Source organism: Hemitrygon akajei, unplaced genomic scaffold (genome assembly GCF_048418815.1).
Source record: "Hemitrygon akajei unplaced genomic scaffold, sHemAka1.3 Scf000077, whole genome shotgun sequence".
NCBI classification, from domain to species: domain Eukaryota; kingdom Metazoa; phylum Chordata; class Chondrichthyes; order Myliobatiformes; family Dasyatidae; genus Hemitrygon; species Hemitrygon akajei.
The window spans coordinates 2,051,127-2,070,556 of NW_027331963.1; the positions used below are offsets into that span (position 1 = coordinate 2,051,127).

General features: G+C 43.7%; 1 protein-coding gene across 1 annotated transcript; it reads right to left on the reverse strand.

The window, feature by feature from the left end:
* Positions 1 to 9,152: 9,152 nt before the first annotated feature.
* On the reverse strand, positions 9,153 to 18,596 carry LOC140722441 (uncharacterized). Its single transcript, XM_073037185.1, has 2 exons — positions 18,542 to 18,596; positions 9,153 to 15,990 (listed from the first exon to the last, which is right to left on the reverse strand). Exon 2 carries the CDS (start codon positions 15,496 to 15,498, stop codon positions 14,191 to 14,193), a length of 1,308 nt encoding a protein of 435 aa, XP_072893286.1. The 5' UTR covers positions 15,499 to 15,990; positions 18,542 to 18,596; the 3' UTR covers positions 9,153 to 14,190.
* Positions 18,597 to 19,430: the final 834 nt, after the last annotated feature.

Consider the following 19,430-nt stretch of genomic DNA (forward strand, 5'->3'; position numbering starts at 1 on the left):
CACCGCCGCCGCCGGCAGCCCATTCCACACACTCACCACTCTCTGCGTAAAAATCTTACACCTGACATCTCCTCTGTACCTAATTCCAAGCACATTTAAACTGTGCCCTCTCGTGTAGTCATTTCAGCCCTGGGGAAAAAGCCTCTGACAATCCACATGATCGTTGCCTCTCATCATCTATACACATCTATCAGGACATCTCTCATCCACCGTCACTCCAAGAAGAAAAGGCCGAGTTCATTCAACCTCTTCTCATAAGGAATTCTCCCCAATCCAGGCAACATCGTTGTAAATCGCCTTGGCAACATTTCTATGGCTTCCACGTCCTTCCTGTAGTGAGGCGACCAGGACTGCGCACAATATTCCAAAATGCGTCTGATGAGGGTCCTATATAGCTGCAACATTAAGTTACGGCTCTTAAACTCAGTCCAATGGTTGATGAAGGCCAATGCACCGTATGCCTTCTTAACCACGGAGTCAACTTGCATTGCAGCTTTGAGTGTCCTATGGACTCGGACACCAAGATCCCTTTGATTCTCCACACGTCAAGAGTCTTAGCATTAATGCTATATTCTGCCATCATATTTGACATACCAAAGATGAACCACCTCATACTTATCTGGGTTGAACTCCATCTGCCACTTCTCAGCCCAGTTTTGCATCCTGTCAATGTCCCACTGTAACCTCTATCATCCTTCGACACTATCCACAGCACCCACAACATTTGTGTCATTAGCAAACTTAATAAACCATCCCTCCACTTCCTCAGCCAGGTCATTTATAAAAATCACAAAGAGTAGGGGTCCCAGAACAGATCCCTGAGGCACACCACTGGTCACCGACCTCCATGCAGGATATGACCCGTCTACAACCACTCTTTGCCTTCTGTGGCAAGCCAGTTCTGGATCCACAAAGCAACGTCCTCTTGGATCCCATGCCTCCTTGCTCTCTCAACCAGCCTTGCATGGGGTACCTTGATAAAGATCATCTGACAATCCAAGCAAATAACATCCACTGCCTCTGCTTTATGTATCTTGCCCGTTATTTCTCAAAATATTCCAAGAGATTTGTCAGACACTATTTCCTGTAAAGGAATCCTGCTGACTTTGTCCTACTTCATCATCCTCCCCAATTACAGTACCCAAAAAACTCACCCTTAATACACCCGAACATATTCCTGACCACTGAGGTCAGACTAACTGTCCTATAATCTCACTGGACAACATTTTTTTTTTAAAGTGTTGCTTTCTCAGAATTCTTTTGTTTATGATAGACTGCTTGAAGATTAACACAAATATAATTTCAGACTACTTGTATCACGTAGGAATTTGGAAAAAACGACAAATTAACTTTCATTGAATATATTATATTTAATTGCATAATGGTGCTGATGCTTTGCAATAGTGCAAATAAGTTAAAAATATTTTGTTAATGATTTTCATTTGTACTCAGTATCCGAGGTTTTTCGCTTAAGTGTCCAACAATAATTCGCAGCGTTGCTGGATTCAGTAGAAACTGCGTGAACAGATGAAGAGTCGGTCATCTTTGGTCCAAATCCCGTTTTGGACCGTCGGGTAGAGCTGAGAATGGGAAAACAGAAGTAAAAGAGGAACCAGAGGGAGACGATCAGCAGTGGAGAAGAAAGAAGTGGGGAGACAGAATGGAGGAGACGGGCGTGTGGGTTGACGAAAAGTAAAGATGTTCATGCCATCAGGTTGTAAACTACCCGGATGTAATATGAGGTGTTGCTTCTCCAACCTGAGAGTGCACTCATCGTGTTAGCTAAACAATGAACCGGAAGGGAGAGTGGGTTAATAATTTTCCCCTGGGATCCCTATTAAATCAATCCTCTCTCAACTTAAACCGGTGCCCTCAGGTTGCTGATTCCACAAAGGTGAGGAAAAGGACTGCACACATTCCCCATTTCTGTACATTAATTGTTTGGAACACCTGCACAAGGACAGCCTCAATCTCCTACACTTCAAGGTGTGAAATCCCAAACCTGCCAAACCTGTCTCCAGAACTCAGTCCATCGAGTACCGGCACTATTCCCGGAAATCTCCAATGCACTCATACCAGCTTAACGTCCTCTGTCCTATAGCAGAACCGACCAAAACTGAATACAATAATCCAGGCGCGGATACACTGACCATACCCTAACCCTAATGCAACATCACTAGCCACTTCTTCAGACCATGAAGCATGAGATTTCACGCAGAGGCTGCTCAGCCAATCGAGTCTCCTCCGCTATTCTTTCGTGTCCACTTGATTATCTCTCTCAACCCCATTCTCCTGCATTCTCCTCATGATCTTTGAACATCCATTAAAAATACACTCAATGACTTGGCGTCTGCTCCGTCCGTGGCAATAAATTCTAAAGATTTACCACTCCCTGACTAAAGAAATCCCTCCTCATCTCTGCTGTCAGTGGATGCTCTATATATTGAGGCCGTGAGCTGTGGTCCCAGACTCACACAGTACAGGGTGCATCTTCTTCACAGCCACTCTGTCGAGGCCTTTCAATATTTATTAGGTTTCAATGAGATCCCCTCTCTTTCTTCCAGACCAGCGAGTACAAGGTCAAAGCCGTCTAACGCTCCTCACACGTTAGCCCTTTCGTTGCTAATAAACCTTCTCCGGACCCTCTCCAATACGAGCACATCTGTTTTCGCAGGATGTAAACTGTTCACAATACACCAAGAGCAATCTGACCAATGCGTTTTAAAGCTACAGTGTCACATCCTTGTTCTTATATGCTAACATTACAGTTGTCATCCTTAATCAACTCAATCTGCAAGCAAACCTTTAGGGACTCCTGCTCAAGGATTCCCAAGTACCTATGCACCTCTGATTTTTGAATTTTCTCCCATTTATTTATTTTTTCTCTACGCCCTTATTCCTTCCACAATTGAACATGACCGTACATTTGCATACACTGTACATTTCCATGCATTTCATCCACGACTTCGTTGCACATTCTCCAAACCTATCGAAGTCATTTTGCAGACTCCAGCTTTGCTCTAAACTATCTGTCTCTTATCTGTATCAACTGCAAAGTTCTGTGGATGCTGGGAATCCAAGCAACACAAACACAAAATGCTGGAGGAACCTAGGAGGCCAGGCAGCTTATATGGGAAATAGTAAACAGTCGACGTTTCGGGCCGAGACCCTTCATCAGGACTGGGGGGCAGAAAAGATGAGACGTCAGAGGAAGAAGTGTGGGGGTGAAAAGTGTAGAAGTGGTCGGTGATGGGTGAAACTGCGAGAGGGGGAGCAGTGAAGGAGAAAAAAAAACTTCACAGGATTTTATTTCCTTAACGATTCTCGAAAAATCATTGCTAATGCCTCCACATCTCTTCAGCCACCTCTTTCAGATCTCTGGGGTGTATACCATCTGGTACAGGGAACCTGTTTACCTTCAGACCATCTCTGTTTCCCAAGAACCTTCTCCCGAGTAATGTAACTTCACACATTCTGACCAACTGACAACTGGTACTTCCGTATTCCTGCCGGGGTCTTCGAGAGATAAGAGTGATGTACAATACTTATTCAGTTCATCTGCCATCACCTTACACCCCCAGCCCATTACTACCTCTCCATCATCACTTTTCAGTGTTCGATATCCGCTTCCGCCTTTCTTTTACATTATAATTACCTGAAGAAACATTTGGTATCCTCTTTAATATTACCGGCTGGCTCACTTAAGTGTTCCATGTTTTCCTTCTTAACTATTTTAGTTGCATTCTGTTGGTTTTTAAAATCTTCCCAATCCTCCTACATACTAGTGATTTTTGCTCTATGCCCTCTCTTTGGTTTTGATGTTTTCTTTGGTTTCTCTTATCAGCCACTGTTTTGTCACCTTAGCTTTAGAATCCTACTTCCTCTTTGTGATGCATAGAGATTTGAGGAGCGAAGAACATCTCAGACAGAACTACAGTCAGCTCGACTTCTTCGCTCTGCAGAGAATTCAAGGGAAACCTCTTCGCCCACAGAGTGGTGACTATTTGGAACTCATTCACAGGGACAGTGAGAGGTGAACAACAGGGGAGGATTTGAAAGATCTGTTGTGGAACAGAATCACAGGCAGGGTCCAGCCGGCCTGAGTTGACTCTCTGCTGTACACTAGTTGTGTTATAAATTCACTAAGTACCGGAGACAGCGTTTAATATAGAACTGATTTATTTGTCACAGATCTAGGCCCATTAAAGGTGAACGTGCAGCAGAAGAAACTCCTCCCATGCCCAGTGACCAGGGTGCAGAACTGGGTGTGGTGAGCAGCACCAATAATTGCAGAGTTCAGCACCGACAGTCACTCTCGAAATTGCATTCAGCAACACTGATGGATAAATATTCAGCATGCAGTTCATTGAAACTTTCTCCCAGTGTGAACCGGCAGTGTGTGGTAAGTGTAACACGCTGTAAGGTTTCACTGCTGAAGTAACGGCCTCTCTGTAGTGTTTCGCTGCTGAGGTAATGGTTTCTCTGTAGCAGCAATGTTTAGGTTACGACTAGAGGAAATAGGGTTTTCCAGTGTGGGGCTGTGCAATGACAGAAATATTCTTTCTTGTGAGTTTGGAAGAGAGATTTTCACGGTTTTTTGCTGGGGAGAGATGAGAAGACGTGAATGGAGAGAGTGGGCCCTTTTTCTTTTTTTTCAATTTCTTTACTAACCCTATAGTCAAAGGTAAGAATTATAGAGCTGAATCGTTTAATTGCATATTGTGTATCGTTTGTAATATACTGATCTGTAACATGGGACACATCACACAGCATCCACCCAAATGAGATTTCTGAAGTTTGGCCGGGCCGGGCTGGGGGCTATCACCCCGTATATTAAACTGCCAGCTGAAGTGAAAGATACGTAAGGTTAGATGACTGAGTGGATCGCTTCCCTCATTCACAGCAGATGAACAACCTCTCCACAGTGTGAACTCAATGATGCACTTTTGGTTGATTTGGCTGTGAAAATCTCCTCCTAAAGTCTGCGCAGGTGATCAGTCTCTACCCAGTGTGAACTCGCTGGTGTCTCAGTAGTTGAGATGACCAAGTGAATCCCTTCCCACACACTGAATCCAGAATTATTCTTCTCCGTCGAGGCTACGCCGTAGGCTCTACGTAGCCGCGTACCCGACGCTGCACCCTAGGCTGTACCGTATGCCGTAGCATAACGCGTACATTCATAAAAATGTAACTATGCATTGCAGCGACGGAGAGGACAAGAACTGTGATTGGCCCACCTGGTAGCAGCCAATTTCCTTTTCTTTTTCAATCTTTTTATTGTTTCAAATTTAATAAGCATAGCAATAATAGTAATGATATAAAGAGATCGGGATTACATTAATAACGGTTAACATGTAAAAACACCAATTCCAAATGACAAATATAGTTTAACCTCCCAATCTCATAGCAACTAACCATGAAAAAGATATTCTATAAGGGGAAAACACCCTAAACTAGAAATAAAACCTAAACTAAATAAAAACAAATAGACAAAGATTGGGCTGTCTTATCACAATGTCTGAAATTATTATTTGTCATTAACTCCGCTCCTCTATACATGAACAAAACCTTATTACACAAGATTCAGAAAGGGTCAACTTACATCATATAAAAATATTGAATAAATGGTCTCCGAGTCTCTTCACATTTAACCAAAAGATCCAAAATACCACTCGTATTTTTTTCTCCAAGTTTCGACATTCTAAGGCTGGGGAAAACCTTCACAATGTAGTAGGGGGATTGGAATCTTTCAAGTAAAATGGGTCCTCTGGCTATTAATGTAACAAATGCAATTAGACGACAAGCTGATGAGGATAGTTGACTAGAGTCTATCACTGGTAGTCCAAATATTGCAATAATAGGATGTGGTTGTAAATCAATACGCAGAACTACTGAGATAATATCAAATATATATTTCCAATATTTTTTTTAGAAGAGGACAAGACCAGAACATATGTTTCAATGAAGCTACCTCAGAATTACCTCTATCACAGACAGGATTTATATGGCAGTAAAAATGAGCTAACTTATCCTTGGACATATGAGCCCTATGAACCACCTTAGATCGTATGAGGGCATGTCTGACACACAGTGAAGAGGTATTTTCTAATTGAAGAATTTTCTCGCATTTCTGTATAGGTAAAGGTATCCGAAGTTCTCTTTCCCACCCATTCTTAATTTTATCAGAAGTATCTAAGTGTATTTTCATAATTAAATCATAAATAAATGATAATAAACTCTTCTGATATGGATTTGAACTTTTTTTTCCCCCGTAACTTCAATTTGATGTGATATCGGAACAGAAAGTAAAATAACATTCAAAAAGTTTCTAACCTGTAAATATCCGAAAAAGTGTGATCGAGGAAAATTATATTTATTAGAAAACTGTTCAAAAGACATAAAACAATCAGCCATAAATAAGTCACGAAAACATAATTTTCCCTTTGTTTTCCATAAAAGAAAAGCTTGATCAATTTAAATGGTTGAAAGAAAAAAAAATAGATGTAATAGAACTTGACAGTATATATTTATTCAGTCCAAAAAATTTACAAAATTGAAACCATTGTAGCGGTGTGCTACACGCAGCGCTAAAATAACGACACGGAGTCGGTAAAATGCAGTCAAAGATAAAGTTTATTCGAACTTCACAGCCTTGCTATTAAATCCTCACTCAATCCGCCCTCCCCCGCGCGGATGCTTCAAGAGGCACGTACTCTCCCTTTGTTGCGGACCTAGCCTTTGTGTTGGCTAATTGTGAGCCGGTTCGAGTGTGCTAGTAAGTGGGTCGCCACATAACCCCACCCGCCCCAGAACCGGCGATACACCCCCCAATGTCCACAGTCTGGGCCGGACCCTGTTTGGGAGGTCGGCCTCTGCGCCGTGGTGTCGGAAACTCGACCGTTTGCGCCAGGTCCACATGGGCCGGTTTGAGTCGGTCCACCGTGAAAACCTCCTCTCGCCCCCCAACGTCCAGCACGAACGTGCACACGTTGTTCCTGAGCACCGTGAACGGCCCCTCGTAGGACAGCAGGGCGAACAGGGGGCGCATGATTCGGGCAGCTGAAGGGAGGGAGCGGTGGTAGAAATTGACCATACCTACGAATTCCTGAAGGCTTTTGATCGTGGTGGGTCGGGGGAAATGGCGGACCGCATCTACCTTAGCGGGCAGAGGGGTTGCCCCGTCTGCAGTAATCCTGTGGCCCAGGAAGTCAATGGTGTCGAGCCCGAAATGGCATTTGGCTGGGTTGATGGTTAGACCGTAGTCACTCAGCCGGGCATAGAGTTGACGGAGGTGGGACAGATGCTCCTGACGACTGCTGCTGGCTATGAGGATGTCGTACAAGTAGATGAATGCGAAGTCCAGGTTGCGTCCCACCGCGTCCATTAACCACTGGAACGTCTGTGCGGCATTCTTCAGGCCGAACGGCATGCGGAGGAACTCGAAAAGGCCGAACGGGGTGATGAGAGCCGTTTTGGGGACGTCGTCCGGATGCATCGGGATTTGATGGTACCCTCAGACGAGGTCTACCTTGGAGAAGATTCGTGTACCGTGCAGGTTTGCTGCAAAGTCCTGAATGTGCGGCACAGGGTAGCGGTCCGGTGTGGTAGCCTCGTTCAGCCTGCGGTAGTCGCCGCACGGTCTCAAGCCCCCTGTCGCTTTGGGCACCATGTGCAGGGGGGAGGCCCATGGGCTGTCGGACCGCCGATGATCCCCAATTCCTCCATCCTCTTGAACTCCCCCTTCGCCAGTCGGAGCTTGTCCGGGGGAAGCCGCCGAGCACGGGCGTGGAGGGGTGGTCCCTGGGTCGGGATGTGGTGCTGTACGCCGTGTCGGGGCATGGCTGCCGCGAACTGCGATGCCAGAACCGATGGGAAATCCGCCAGGACCCTTGTGAAGTCGTTGTCGGACAGCGTGATGGAGCCGATGTGAGGGGCTGGCAACTGGTCTGAAAGGTCTCAGTGTGAACCAGTCTCTTCCTGTGCAGGTTGACCAGCAGGCTGTGAGACCGCAAAGAATCCGCACCCAGAAGCGGTTGGGCTACGGCGGCCAGTGTGAAGTCCCACGTGAACTGGCTGGAGCCGAACCGTAGCTGCACCGGACGGGTGCCATAGGTCCTTACTGTGCTGCCGTTCACGGCCCGCGGGGGGGGGGGGGGGGGGGGCGGTGCCCTGTTGCGGGTGTCGTAACTCGTCGGAGGTAAGACGCTGATCTCGGCACCGGTGTCGACCAAAAAACGGCGTCCCGACCTCTTGTCCCACACATACAGGAGGCTATCCCGACGGCCAGCCGCAGTCGCCATCAGCGGCGGCTGGCCCTGGCGTTTCCCGGGAAACTGGCAGGGCGGGCGACAACTGCGGGCTTCTGCGCCCCACCGCTGGTGGTAGAAACACCATTGCTCGTTGGGCTCCACACCCTGGCCTCTGGGTTTAGCGGGCTCTGCGGCCGGGCCTGGACTAGTCTGCTGTTGGGAGCGTGGCCGGGTGATCTGTGCGATGGACTCCCCACTCACCTTCTTGGCGTTCCACAGCAAGTCCGCCCGGGTTGCCACCTTCCGGGGGTCGCTGAAATCCGCGTCGGACAGCAGCAGGCGTATGTTCTCGGGCAGCTGCTCTAGGAATGCCTGCTCAAACATGAGACAGGGTGTGTGTCCGTCGGCCAGAGACAACATCTCATTCATTAAAGCTGATGGAGGCCTGTCTCCCAAGCCATCCAGGTGCAGTAAACGGGCAGCTCGCTCGCGGCGGGAGAGTCCGAAAGTCCTTAGGAGCAGGGCTTTGAATGCCCTGTACTTGCCTTCCGCCGGGGGAGACTGTACGAACTCCGCAACCTGGGCCGCTGTGTCCTGGTCGAGGGAGCTCACCACGTAGTAGTAACGTGTATCCTCTGAGGTTATCTGCCGAACGTGGAATTGGGCTTCTGCTTGCTGGAACCATAGGTGAGGTCGCAGCGTCCAGAAGCTTGGCAGTGTCAACGAAACCGCGTGAACAGATGCGGCGTCGGTCATCTCCGGTCCAAAATCGTTTGGACCGTCGGGGTCACCAATTGTAGCGGTGTGCTACACGCAGCGCTAAAATAACGACACGGAGTCGGTAAACTGCAGTCAAAGTTAAAGTTTATTTGAACTTCATAGCCTTGCTTTTAAAGCCTCACTCAATCCGCCCTCCCCCGCGCGGATGCTTCGAGAGGGACGTACTGACACCCCATCAGGCTTTCTCCCTTTGTTGCCACCTAGCCTTTGTGTTGGCTAATTGTGAGCCGGTTCGAGTGTGCTAGTAAGTGGGTCGCCACACCATATTCCTATTGTACGTTTATTTAGATAGATAGATAGATGGATAGATAGATAGATAGATAGATAGATAGATAGATAGATACTTTATTCATCCCCATGGGGAAATTCAACTTTTTTCCAATGTCCCATACACTTGTTGTAGCAAAACTAATTACATACAATACTTAACTCAGTAAAAAAAAATATGATATGCATCTAAATCACCATCTCAAAAAGCATTAATAATAGCTTATTCAATTTAGTAAGTGCAAAGGGGATAAAAGCCTCTAAAATAGAAGCCAATGAAAACTCCTATACAGACTCACGCTCGAGGTTCATCCATCCTGGACACTAAATTTCATCCAACTCTTGTGTCCAAAACGTTAAATATCGAATATTAATTGCCCAATAATAAAATCTAGGATCCACCTTCCTTTTTTGACTTCTGTAAATATTTCTTCCTTAAGCAGGAATTTCTATTCTGCCGTATATATGAAGACATTTTAGAATCAATAATATCAAAAAGAAAAATTTAGGGATAAAAATTGATATTGCATAAAATAGATACAGAAATTTAGGTAAAATAATCATCTCAATAGCATTAATGTAACCAATCAAGGATAAGGACAATGGGGACCATTTAGTAAACAATTGTTTAACATGATCAATTCAGGGTAAGCATTAACTTTAAATAAATCGTTGTGATTCTTAGTAATATTAACACCCAAATAAATAAAATAATCAGCAATCAATCTAAATGATGACTGTCTATACATTGAGACTTGTATATTTAATGGATAAAGCACACTTTTATTAAGATTCAATTTATAGGCAGAAAAACTACTAAACTGAGGAAGTCGTGTTATTACTGCAGGAATGGATTTCTCTGGATTAGAAATATATAGTGACAGGTCATCTGCATATAGCGATACTTTATGCGTCCTATTCCCATGAATAAAACCAAATATGTTGGGTGAATCATGAATAGCAATTGCCAAGGGCTCCAGGCCAATATCTGATAGTAAGGGGCTCAAAGGACAGCCTTGCCTAGTACCTTGAAAAAGCCTAAAGAAAGGGGACCTCTGATTATTAGTGAAAAAGACGCCAAAGGTATATGATATATCAATTGGATCCAAAATATAAATTTTGGGCTAAAATTATCAAATATAGTAAAAAGAAAATTCCCATTCAAGTGTATCAAACGCCTTCTCGGTGTCGAGCAAGATAACACATTTTGGAGTCTTGATAAAATAGTGTATACAATGTTCATTAATCTCCAAACATTAAAATCTGAATAATGATTTTTAATAAATCCTGTCTGATCCTCGGGGACAATTTGTCGCAATACCTTCTTCAATCTAATTGCTAATATTTTAGAAAGGATTTTAGATTCCGCATTCAACAAAGATAGAGATCTGTATGATGCACATTCAGTGAGATCTTTCTCATTTGTAGGAATTAAAAAAATCGATGCTTCATAAAAGGATTGTGGTAATTTACCTATAAATAAAGCATCTTTAAAATTTTTACCTAACCAGGAGAAAGTAAATCAGAAAAAGATTTGAAAAATTCAGCAGTATACCATCCAGACCAGGTGCTTTACCAGAATTCATTGAATAAATTGCTTACTTCTTCTTCAGTAATGGGTGTGTCTAATACTAAACGTTCATTAACTGATATTTTCAGAATATTTAATTTCTTTTAAAATTCATGCATTATGGTAGAATCATCAGGAAATTCTGATTGTATAAATTGGTATAAAATTCTTGAAAAGATTTGTTAACTTCACCATGGACCATCAAAATACCTTCCCGTTTGCAAACCCCATTAATCTGAAGTTTCGCCAAATCACTTTTAATTGGTTAGCCAATAATTTTCCCGATTTATTACCATATTTATAAAATTGACTCTTAGTTTTAAGTAACTGATTTTCAATCAGGGATGTTAATAACAAATGATGTTGCATCTGAAGTTCAATTCTCTCTTTATAAAGATTTAAAATGGGAGCAAAAGAATATTTTCTATAAATTTCTTTAATATTATTAACCAATGTACGTATTTCATTATGAATTTGTTTTTTCAATCCAGCAGAGTATGAAATAATTTGCCCTCGGATATATGTTTTAAAGGTATCGCATAATATCCCACTGAAAATTTCTTCCATTGAGTTAGTTGAAAAGAAAAAGGCAATCTGTTCTTTAGTAAAATTAACAAAACTTATGTCCTGAAGTAAAATAGAGTTGAACCACCATTCATCATAGGATTCAGACAACAATTAAAATCTCCACCCATTATTACCATATATTCATTTAAATTGAGAAAAAATACAAAAAAGTGCTTAAAGAATTCAAGATAGTCAGTATTTAGTGCATAAATATTAACCAAAACTAATTTATCGTTATAAAGTTAACCAGTGACTAATAGAGATCTACCATATGGGTCTGAAATTGTATCATAGTGAACAAATGAGTTCCAGCAGTCTAGAAAAAAGAAACACCTTTCACCTTAGTCAATGAGTGAAACTTCCTCACATGAGCCTCCTGCGCAAAGATAATCTGAGCATTCAGTCTATGAAAAACTCTAAAAATCTTCTTCCATTTAATTGGATGATTCAAACCATTCGTATTCCATGAAACAAAATTAATAATGCCAAAATAATTAATGATATCCATTTTCCTTAAATAAATAATGTAGTATGTAAAGGGTTAACCATATTGCATAGGAAACTCACGAATCAGGAAGAGGGAAAGTTTAAAGAAGAACCGGAAGTTATGACAATACACACATTTTTGTAGCTTCAATTCAGCCCAAAAGAAAAATACTAGACTAAAAATAGCCCTATCCCCCACCCACAAAGACCAAAAACCTGGCCAATAGACAGCCAGAGAACTATCTAAGAACCTCTCTACCCCCATCTCCCATGAGGGAAAATCTCCAAATTACAAAAAAAATAAACAAACCACCCATAGTCAAAAAATTACGAGGAATGTCAAACACATTTCAGAGAAAACAACCTATTTCAGACCGTTTTAAAAGACGAGGTCTTTAAAAATGACACAAAATACAATCTTAATAATATTTCAAGAAAAAAGAAATAATCAGCAAATCAGAGTCTTAATAATTTTCAAAAGCAAACAATTAAAAATAAAAAAAGTTAAACAATGAAGTTAAAAGAAAGGAACTTTAACATGGAAACATAATAAACATCTGAACGTCAAAACACAGTACGACTGTAATCAACCCAAGGGCAAAGTTCTAAATTGTCCAAATCGATAAGCTGGTTGTTATCTAAGAAACCAGATATACACAGTCATAAAGGAACGGTAAATTTCATAGACATCCAAACTCAAATATTGATCTTGAAAATATTAGACATCTGCGTTCAAGCTTAGATCTTCGAGAAATTGTTTTGCTTCATCCACGGATTTAAACCATTTAAATGATTTATGAGGCAGAGCAACCGTTAGGTGAAAGGGATATAACAAAGCCGGATGAAGATTCCTCTGATACAATTCTGACATCACCATTTTAAAATGCGATCTTTCTTGCATCACCTCAGGACAACAATCTTCAACAAAATGAAACTTAAGATTCTCATGCTCAGTAACTCCTTTCTGATGAGCAATCCGAATGAAGTGCTCCTTAGTATTCACATAGTGAAATCGAAGAATTACATGACGCGGTTTTAACCCTTTCGATGGTTTTGGTTTCAGCGCCCGATGTGCGCGGTCGAGCGCAGGAAGAGAAGAGAAAACCTCTGAGCCAAAGACCTCCATTGAGAATTGAGAAAAAAACTGAGTAAGATCCCGGCTTTCAACGTCCTCACTGAGTCTATTATTCGCAAAATTCAGTCTGTGGCTTCGACTCTCCAAATCAATAATCTTGACTTTATTCTGCTCCAATGTGTGAGTGGTCGAAGTTCATTTCTTTTCCAAAGAATTCAATTTATGATCTCTCTGTTTCCAGCTGTAATAAGCGCTGAAATTTGTCGCTGCTGTTTTTCATTCTTCTTTTCAAGTGTTGCCAACCTACCTTCACTCTCCTTTAACCATACTTCCAAGGTAGTAAACCTTTCATCAAGTTTTTCATCCAAAAGATTCGAGATAGCCTGTAAAGTAAGTTGAAACTTTTTTAGTCTGTTCAAAGACATCTTCTTTCTTTCCATTTCCATCACTGGTTTCCTTGCCTTCAGCTAATGCCTTTCTTCCTCTGTAAGCCATTTTGGTCGATTAAAATTCAAATTCAAACATATAAAAGTGTTATAAACACTTTTTAAAAAAGATATTAAAGGGGTGGTAAGTAAATTTAAAATGAGCGGAACAAAGCCCTAAAGCTACTTACTCCATGTAGCGCCTCCAAGACAGTCTTTTACCTAATGTAGCCTAACGCGCACATTCCCAAAACTGTAACTATGCTTCGCGGCAACACAGACTGCAAAAACTGTGATTGGTCCACTTGGCAGCAGCCAGTTTCCTCCTCTGCATGTCCTGTCGCTTCGAATTTGGAAAGTGGAAGAAATCGAGGAGAGGTTAAGTGAGGAAGTCAGAAAATATGTACATTTGCACGACTCTTCACCGGCACACAATAAACACTTGAAAATGGCATCAAATTCGTGCAAAGAAATTTCCACAAACATCGGTTTGGACGTCGTGGACTGCACAAAGTAATGGAAAAACTTCTCTCATTCCTGCGCTGCAGTAATCTCAATAAAAGTAACTCTTGTTCAACATCGATTAGCTCCAACTCCAACAAGATGTAGTCAGCAGTCGCCATCGTTCCCAACTCAACACGAGTCAATGCAACACAGTAGCATAGAACCCAAACGCCAACTAGCGTTTTGGCAGAGTGACACAGGCACACGAACACACAAGTAGAAATGCTCACAATGGCATAGCGTCTACGCAGAGGTATAATTCAGGCTTCAGCCGGTGAATGGCTTCTCCCCAGTGTGAACTCGCTGATGTACCTTCAGTTGATATGACAGTGTGAATCCCTTCCCACAGACTGAGCAGGTGAATGGCCTCTCCCCTGTGTGAACTGACTGGTGTGCTTTTAGTTGGGATGACCCAGTGAATCCCTTCCCACAGTCTGAGCAGGTGAATGGCCTCTCTCTGGTGTGAACTAGCTGATGTGCCTTCAGATGACATGACTGAGTGAATCCCTTCCCACATTCTGAGCAGATGAATGGCCGTTCCCCAGTGTGAACTCTCCGATGTACCTTCAGTTCAGATGATGTGGTGAATCCCTTCCCACAGTTTGAGCAGGTGAATGGCCTCTCTCCAGTGTGAACTCTCTGATGTAGCTTCAGTTTAGATGAGCAAGTGAATCCCTTCCCACAGTCCGAACAGGTGAACGGCCGCTCCCCGGTGTGAACCCGCTGGTGAGCCATTAGGGTGTATGACTGAGTGAATCCCTTCCCACAGTCTGAGCAGGTGAATGGCCTCTCCCCACTATGAACTGACTGGTGTCTCAGTAGCTGAGTTGACAAAATGAATCCCTCCCCACAGTACAAACAGGTAAACAGCCTCTCCCCAGTGTGAACTGACCTGTGTGCTCGTAGGTGGGCTGACTGAGTGAATCCCTTCCCACACTCTGAGCAGGTGAATGGCCGCTCCGCAGTGTGAACTCGCTGATGTACTTTCAGTTTAAATGACTGAGTGAATCCCTTCCCACAGTCTGAGCAGGTGAATGGCCTCTCTCCAGTGTGAACTCTCTGATGTGCCTTCAGTTCAGATGACTGAGTGAATCCCTTCCCACAGTCTGAGCAGGTGAACGGCTTCTCCCCAGTGTGAACTCTCTGATGTACCTTCAGTTGGCATGACCAAATGAATCCCTTCCCACAGTCCGAGCAGGTGAACGGCCGCTGCCCGGTGTGAACTCGTTGGTGAGCTTTTAGGGTGGATGACCGAGTGAATCCCTTCCCACAGTCTGAGCAGGTGAATGGCCTCTCTCCAGTGTGAATTCTCTGATGTGCCTTCAGTTCAGATGACTGAGTAAATACCTTCCCACAGTCTGAACAGGTGAACGGCTGCCCCCCAGTGTGAACTCTCTGATGTACCTTCAGTTCAGATGACCGAATGAATCCCTTCCCACAGTCTGAGCAGGTGAATGGTCTCTCTCCAGTGTGAACTCTCTGATGTACCTTCAGTTGGTATGACCAAGTGAATCCCTTCCCACAGTCCGAGCAGGTGAACGGCCGCTGCCCGGTGTGAACTCTTTGGTGAGCCATTAGGGTGGATGACCGAGTGAATCCCTTCCCACAGTCTAAGCAGGTGAACGGCCGCTCCCCGGAGTGAACTTGCTAGTGAACCATTTGCTCAGATGACCGAGTGAATCCTTCCCCACAAATTCAGCAGATGACCAGCCTCTGCCCGGTGTGAACTGACTGGTGTGTCCACAGGTGGGAAGACCGACTGAATCCCTTCTCACACACAGAACAGGAGAATGGCCTTGTCCCAGTGTCAACTTGGTGATGTCCCTTCAGATGAAATGTCCAACTGTATCCATTCCCACTGTCTGAGCAGATGAATGGGTTCCTCACTTGTTAAAATGACCGGTGTGCCAGTTGTTCAGATGATTGAGTGAATCCCTCCCCACAGTCTGAGCAGGAAGGATGATCGAGTGAATCCCTTGCTCCACTTCTTATGTATCTGGACAGAGACAGCAAAACTGGTGTTTTGCGTTCGAGATTCCCGTAGACAAATTCCTTGCCATTTTTAACCTGTAAAAAGATTTACAAAATCCATCAATGGGTTTAGGACAACATTTCAGATGAGATCACTTGAGTTGCCAAGGTGTGATCTGGCATCACACTGTTACAGTGAGGTTCAACCCAAGTTGGAGAGAGAAATTGTCTTCTAACTGTGCACAGTGCTGGTATCTGGAATGACCATCAAACTCTCCGATGTTCTTCCTGTCTCTATAAGAATGGGGCATTTCTGCCATCTCCCATCTGTGACCTGGCTCAGTTTGGAGAGACATTGGTATTATCCCTGTTCCCACTGAGCTGCATGGGTTACTGGCCCCACAGTAACTGAAACACTGTCAGTCAAATAGCGGGCAGTGCATTCCATGCACCCACAATTCTCTGTGTAAAAAACTTACCCCTGACATCCCCTCGGTATCTATTTCCAAGCACCTTAAAACTCTGCTCCCTCGTATTAGACATTTCAGCCCTGGGAAAACAAACCTCTGGCTATGCACACGATCAATGCCCCTCATCATCTTATACACCTAAAAAAGGCTCTAAACATAAACAAGGAAATTACACATTGCTTTGAGGATTTGTTAGTATAGAATATCATGAGAGTATAGATAGGGTAAATGCAAGCAGCTTTTTCCACTGAAGTTGGGTGGGATGACAACCAGAGTTCATGGGTCAGTGGGGAGGGTGAAAATTTAATGGGAACATTTGGAAAAGCTGTTTACTGAAATGATCGTGAGAGTGTGGATTGAGACGCCAGCACAAGTGGTGAATATGAGCACGGTTTCACCATTTAAAAGAAGTTTGGATGGGAGCTTGGAGAGTAGGGGTATGGATGTGTGTAAAAAGGGCCCAAAGAATATCGGGGACCAAATTCACCACAACCACAAACTGTTCCTGCTGTCACCATCCAGGAAATTGTACCACAGCAAAAGGACCAACAGGCTCTGGGACATCATCTTCTACCAGGCCATCAGACTGATTAATTGATTTCTATGTTTTCTTGACTGCCCTATATACAAACTAATTATTATAAATCAATTTAAATTACACATTGCACATTTAGATGGTAACATAACGTAAATATTTCTACACCTCATCCATATGAAGGATGTATATAATAAAGTCAATTCAATTCACGATCTCCACTATCTGTTCTGTCATTCTAGCTCCCATTCCCCCTACAATTTACTTTAACCATATCAGCACCCCCCCCCCACTACCTCTAGTAAGCTTTGCCACTAAGATATTAGTCGCCACTTGTTCTGTTCTGTGAGAGTACTCTCGATGGCTATTTAACCTCATTCCCCTTCCTGACTCTCAACCAGTTTCCTATGTCCTGCACCTTGGGTGTAACTCACCTCTCTTCATGTCATATCTATCACCCCCTCCAACTGCTGGATGATCTGGTATTCACCCATTTCAAGATCCAAAGTGCAGGGTTACAAGCTGCAGCTGGATGCACATCTTGTAGGTGAGGGCATCAGGGACACTGGAGGTCTCCCCTCCTTTCCTCCAATATTCCCTATAATTTGTAATATCCAGTGTGCAGATAAATCTTGTACTGTGCATTTTTTTACCCAGTGACAAGATGTGCACAGTGAATTTTATATGGAGAGTTATTCATTTTCACAGCTAGCAAATCACTGTCAATAGGAACTTTGGGTTCGATCCAGTTCATCTGCACACTCACACAACCTATGTAGCAGGCCTGTAATGGATAATGAAGGATTTTCTCACCAAAGCTTTTGCATATTGTCCATATGTGGTTTGCTCACTAAATTACGCTTTAAAGAGTCAGATTTCCAAATATCACTCCACTTCTTCCCACTTGCAAATTCTCGGGCAACTTTTGCAGCACCACAATGCAACAGGTATCACCAGTTTCTGTACTGTACATAAATATTTCCCCTGAACCCTCCCCCAGGTGACTGATGGTGGTGAACGCAGTGATGGCAATGCCAATGAATACGAAGGGAAGGGCAGTAGTCTGTCTCACTCGATTCTGGCACATTTGTGATGTGAAAGCCACTTGTTGCCCAGGGCAAAGGTGTTTGATATCATTATGTACCCAGACAGAATTGGACAAAACATGTTCTCACCGGTAGAAAAGCCCAGAGCAAGAGGAGGTAGAACAAGCAACACACACAAAATGCGGGAGGAACTCAGCAGGCCAGGCAGCATCTATGGAAAAGACTACTAATGCTGAGTTCCGCCGACATTTTGTGTGTGTTGCTTGGATTTCCAGCATCTGCAGTTTTTCTCTTGTTAGTGATTGGAGGTAGAACAAAGGTGATTTTCTCAACAGCCGAGATAAAAGATTTTGTTCCCTTTCTCCGAGTTCCTAATCCTTGCATTTAGATAGCTGGAGCTCAGCTCTCTCTGAGCGATCCATCGGACCCCATTCCCTCATGAGCCGGAAGCTCCCCGGGGCCCGTGTACGGATCGTGGGGCTGAGAGACAGGGAAGAGAGCAGGACTGTCCCAGGATTGCGGGTCACGGTGTTGGGATTTCACAGGAATTACCCGAAATCGGTGTTTAAGATAAAATGTCAGAGGATCGCTCTTACCTGCTCTGATATTTCCAAGGCCTTCGGTGTACTGCGCGCATGCGTGAAACTCGGAGACGTCACAGCGCTGACGCCTGCGCATTTCATCGGTGTTTCAACGCTGGTCAACCTTTTTCCGCGCAGGCCCTTATGGGTAGTGAGTGTGCCATTAAACATTTCTGCAAGCAGCGGTTCAATGTCCGTACCTCTTTTTTTTTCTTGTGTGTACAGAAAAATCTGCAGCTGTTTTATCGCAGAATGTGGCTTCCAGAAACAATATACTCAATATCAACGTGTATCTCATAACAGCGACGGTGGTAGATTCGGATACTATAAGGTCTTTTAAGAGACTCTTAGATAGGTACATGGAGCTTAGGAAAATATGTGGCTATGCGGTAGGGTAATTCTAAGCAGTTTCTAGAGTAAGTTACATGGCTGGCACAACAGCGTCTGTAATGTGTTGTAGATTTATATGTTTCCATGAAATTCAAGGGAAATCTCCTATCCCATGGAGTGGTGACTAGTTGCAACCTGTCATCTCCGGGAGAGCGAGAGAGGAACGGCAGGGGTAGATGTACTGATATGGAACAGAAACATGGGCAGCGACCAGATCGGCCGAGTTGCCTCTCTAGTGTACATTGTGAATACCTGAGACACGGGATTTGATACAGAACTGATTTATCTTTCACAGATCCACAATATTAAACACCAGTCCAGTTTAAGGCTAACATCAGCAGTACAGACTCCTCCAATGCTCAGTGACCAGGGTTCAGTCCTGGGTGCGATGAGCAGCCGCAAGAACTGCAGAATCTGACAGTAACAGTCCCTCATGAACCTGCAGCTGCCTTCAGTCACCGTGATGATTAAACTTTTAACACAGAGCTGATTTGAACTTGCTCCCTGATGTGAA